The sequence below is a fragment of the Mycetomoellerius zeteki genome, unplaced genomic scaffold (genome assembly GCF_001594055.1).
Source record: "Mycetomoellerius zeteki isolate Tzet28-1 unplaced genomic scaffold, Tzet1.0 scaffold113, whole genome shotgun sequence".
Taxonomy (NCBI): Eukaryota; Metazoa; Arthropoda; class Insecta; order Hymenoptera; family Formicidae; genus Mycetomoellerius; species Mycetomoellerius zeteki.
In genome coordinates this window covers 1,998,562-2,002,524 of record NW_017256051.1, presented here as the reverse complement: position 1 = coordinate 2,002,524, position 3,963 = coordinate 1,998,562, and the positions used below count along the sequence as shown (strand labels likewise).

At 31.4% G+C, this 3,963-nt stretch overlaps 1 protein-coding gene across 3 annotated transcripts; it reads right to left on the bottom strand.

Annotated features, from left to right (window-relative positions):
• Positions 1-593: 593 nt before the first annotated feature.
• LOC108728009 (uncharacterized) lies at positions 594-3,052 on the bottom strand. 3 transcript variants are annotated; one of them, XM_018456358.1, is made up of 4 exons: positions 2,990-3,052; positions 2,387-2,732; positions 1,488-1,677; positions 594-830 (listed from the first exon to the last, which is right to left on the bottom strand). In XM_018456358.1, exons 1-3 carry the CDS (start codon positions 2,994-2,996, stop codon positions 1,512-1,514), a joined length of 519 nt encoding a protein of 172 aa, XP_018311860.1. In that variant the 5' UTR covers positions 2,997-3,052; the 3' UTR covers positions 594-830; positions 1,488-1,511. The 3 variants fall into 3 exon arrangements, with proteins under 3 accessions (XP_018311860.1, XP_018311868.1, XP_018311853.1); XM_018456366.1 differs by lacking the exon at positions 2,990-3,052 and adding an exon at positions 2,911-2,953; XM_018456351.1 differs by lacking the exon at positions 2,990-3,052 and adding an exon at positions 2,808-2,904 and having other exon boundaries at positions 596-830.
• Between the last annotated feature and the right edge of the window lie 911 nt (positions 3,053-3,963).

Genomic DNA, 3,963 nt, shown 5'->3' with positions numbered 1-3,963 from the left:
TATCAGTGCACCCCTCGCCCTGATAAAGTGAACAGCATGGTTCACGAAACGTTGGCATCGATAATGAAAGAAGACACGGTGATAACCCGCAAATCCTCTAATATAATCGAAGAAGATAACCGTGGAAGCCTCAAATGCGTAATATGTTTACATTGTTTTAATATATTATAAGTTTTAGAAAAAAATATAAACAAAATAAAACATTCATATAATTTATGAAAATAAAATTATTGAAACGTTAAAAAAAACATTAACATAATTATATTTATGTATGTAGTAATTGCGTCATTAACTTATTAAATATACCTACTTACTACATAACCTACAATCTGCCTGTATGAGAGCATCATCTTATCCATACACGACATTCATGTTATCCACAGTTACCGTATATTTTTATTTAATTAATAAAACCATTGCAATGTGAAAAATAAAAAAATATTAATATGTTATTGTATTTGCTTTTAGTTATACAATATTGCAATTTTATTTAAAAAAAAATGAAATTATTTACTCTAATTATGTCATTCCTTACATACAAATACTGCAAAATTACAAGTGAATGCATCCAAAACACATTTCTTAATATATTATCTATTTTTGTAGTCGGATTGAATTCAAACTATAAGAGATTGTGTATTATTACCTAAAGCCTTTAATGAATTAACCATCTGCTTTTCATCTATTATTATCTTTAAAAAATTAACAATTCGTTACCTTACCAACTTCGTCATCTTATCCCCCTTTTCCCTACGCATGTACTAAAAACAAAATCTCGATGAGATCTTCCAGATGATTTCAAAATACATGTATCTTCCAATATGATGATTCTACGATAAATATAATTTTATGTATATTATTTTATGTATATATTTAAAAAATAAGCGTATAATTAAAAAAAAGTTAATGCAGATAATATTTCTTCTACAATAAAATGAAATTTTTGGAACTTTCTTTAAATCGCAGTACTATTGCAGCTTTCATCAATTCACAATATAATGCTATTTGAATACTACAGATACTTATTCATGTATATATATGTATAAACAATTGATACAAAAATATAAATTTTTTAAAATTAACTCACAAGTAACTATGTTATTTTCAATGATACTTCTAAATATGAAGTATGTGTTAAATCTGTCAGAAATTTCTTTCAAGATTATTTCTTTCAGTTTATATGCATCATTCTTAATTTTATTTAAATTCTTGGAATAAAAAAATACTGAATTAAAAATATTTACATAGAAGATATTTATATTTTTATGAAAAAAAATCTCAATTCTATAAATTACTGCTATTATAAAATTATTTATAAACCATCCATAGAACTTTTTACTTAAATATAAGCTTAATAAAACAAATTCTAAATCTTATATGTTTACATTTATAAACATATTCTTCTTTGTTAATGCTAAATAACTGAATTTTTATAAAGCAAAGAGATTTGGAGAAATATAAATTTTTAGAAGAATAAAATATCTTACTCCATCCTCTTTTGATGATCACATCTACAGGATTAAGTATTGTATATCTCTTTCTAATTCCATAACAGATCCTGTTACAGGAATATTCCTATGAATTTCAATTCTAATTTTACGTAGTTCCGAAGTATCAATCTGTGCATTCTGAGGACCTCTGAATAAAGGTACTGTTCCACTTGTAGACCCATCTAATCTAAAGAGAATTTGATCATATGTTAAAGTAATTGTAATTATTATACTATGTTAAAATAACCAGATCCTTTTTTCAGGAAAATAGTTCTATTCTAGATATATCTTTTTAAAAAAATTCTGCTCTTTTTTTGCTCTTGTTAAAAAAAATATTGGCTCATAGCCCATTCTTTTTACTACTGATTTATTCTGATTGAGCCATATAGATAATTTATTTAAAAAAATATTCTTATTTTTCTATTTTCTCAATAAAATATTATATCCTTTTTACTATTTAAAAAATATCATTACTGTCATCTGTGTCACTGTTTATGTGATAAGTAACCAATAATGGCGAAACAATCTTCAATAAACGATGGAATAAAACTGCTTTAATATATGAATACATTTTTACTATTGTGTAAGTAATATTCTCTACAAATTAATTGTTTTATACTAATTACCTTTTTTAATTTTTTAATTCATTTCGTTGAAATATTCTTTCCAGATATTTTCAAGTCACCTTATCTCTATTAAGTACCAATAAATGCTTGGACTATAATAAAGATATAGGTATATAATTGTAGCTATGGTCCACCTGATGCTACAAATGTTTCGAAGTATTTTTTGATTGGTCAATTAGTAAAATTCTTTCTTCCAATTGGTCAATCAAAAACTTCGAAGCATTTGTAGGACCAAATGGACCGTATCCTGTGTATATATCGTACACTCACTTTTCATGAAGGCTACCAGATTTGGAAGCAGTTGATGTAGATCTACCTCTGTACCGAACATGCGAGGGAGACTCACTATCACTTTTACTTCGACTGTGACGCGAGGATTTTTCCTCAGCATATTTTAAAGCTTGTGCACGTTTCCTTTCATATTCTAAAATTTTTTGCTGTTTCAATTTTTCATGTTGTCTCTCTCGCTCTTGCTGGCGTTGCCATTCTCGTCTGCGCCTCTGCTTCTTTTCTTCGATTCTTAAACGTAAAACTGCTAAACTATTGTGATCTTCGTTACGTGTTGATCTTGATTCCTCACCGCTCCGGAAAGTTGTCGATCGCATAGGATTCATTGCTAAAAATATAAAACAAAGCAAATTCACCACTAAAATGTATTAATTAAAGATAATTGTTTAGAATCAACCCTAACCTTCGATTATAATAAAATTAGGCTCATCATTGATCATGCGTTTCTGCGTGAAACGAAAGAATCTGATAGAAAAAGGTAATTATTCAATTTAACCTCTCCCTACCTCAAAAATCAATGAAATTAGACTTATTTAATGCGTTTTTGCATGAAAGAATCTGGCAAAAAAAAAAGCGTTGCTCTACCCCACATGTCGACTTGTAGTTGGAACGCTGCTTAGCTTTATAATTTCACCGCTTGAGTTCAGGACAGACACCAAGAAGACTAGAACTAAGGAGGATCAACTCGCGTGGTGGGGGTGAGTCAAAAAACGTCCGCGGCTATTCACACGATGTGCAGCGGCACTGCGCATTGTGTGAAAGTTCGATATAAGAGCGACAAAGTGACGATTATAGAACGATAGAGCGACAACTATATAGAGCGACAGAGAGGACTAATGAAGCGCAAGAGTGGGGGAAGTTATCCGTCGCCACTTTTTGCCTCACCCCCACTACCGCTATTGGCACGAGTTGACTCTCCTGGTTCTAGTCTTCTTGGTTCCATCATTGGTTCCACCCATTGGGTGCGTTCAGCAGAACGTTTGTTTTGCAACTGTTGTAAGTTTCCTTCGCGCTAATTGGATCATACTTTTAGATCTAGAAGAATGGTCCTATCTCAGCAGACAATCATAAAACGGTTGCAAAACTGTTGAGTCTGCTGAACGCAGCCATTGGGCGAGTTCAAGACGGCAAAGCGGCTAGGCATGCTTATCGAGCGATTGAATATGATTGGTTGGATCTATAAGTAATAACCAATTATGTTCATTTACTCGGCGAGGAGGCTAGCCGCTTTGTTAACTTGAACGCGCCCATTGAATCGAGCTGCTACGTTATTTTACGCATGCGCATAAGTTTCCCAGAGCAGACGAATTCTTGTCACCTCCCATCACTGTAATCATTTACATAATAGGCCTGTTGCGGGATTTTCTAAACGTTTTATCGATAATTGTCACTATTGTTAACTAGCGACAACCAATGAGAGCTGCTCTTTCTCCCAGGATTGTACCGCCATTGGCTGTCGCTAGTTAATGATAGCGACAATTATCGATAAATCCGGATCTACAATAGGTGTTTTAAGCCTTAAGCCATAAGAAATTGATCAATTACTTTTATTGACTTTT

Coding starts and splice junctions, on each gene's coding strand:
- LOC108728009 (XM_018456351.1), bottom strand. CDS start 2,844: ATGATCAATGATGAGCCTAATTTTATTATAATCGAAG. Junction 2,733..2,807: donor TAATTTTATTATAATCGAAG/GTTAGGGTTGAT, acceptor TTATATTTTTAG/CAATGAATCCTATGCGATCG. Junction 1,678..2,386: donor TCTGGTAGCCTTCATGAAAA/GTGAGTGTACGA, acceptor AATTCTCTTTAG/ATTAGATGGGTCTACAAGTG.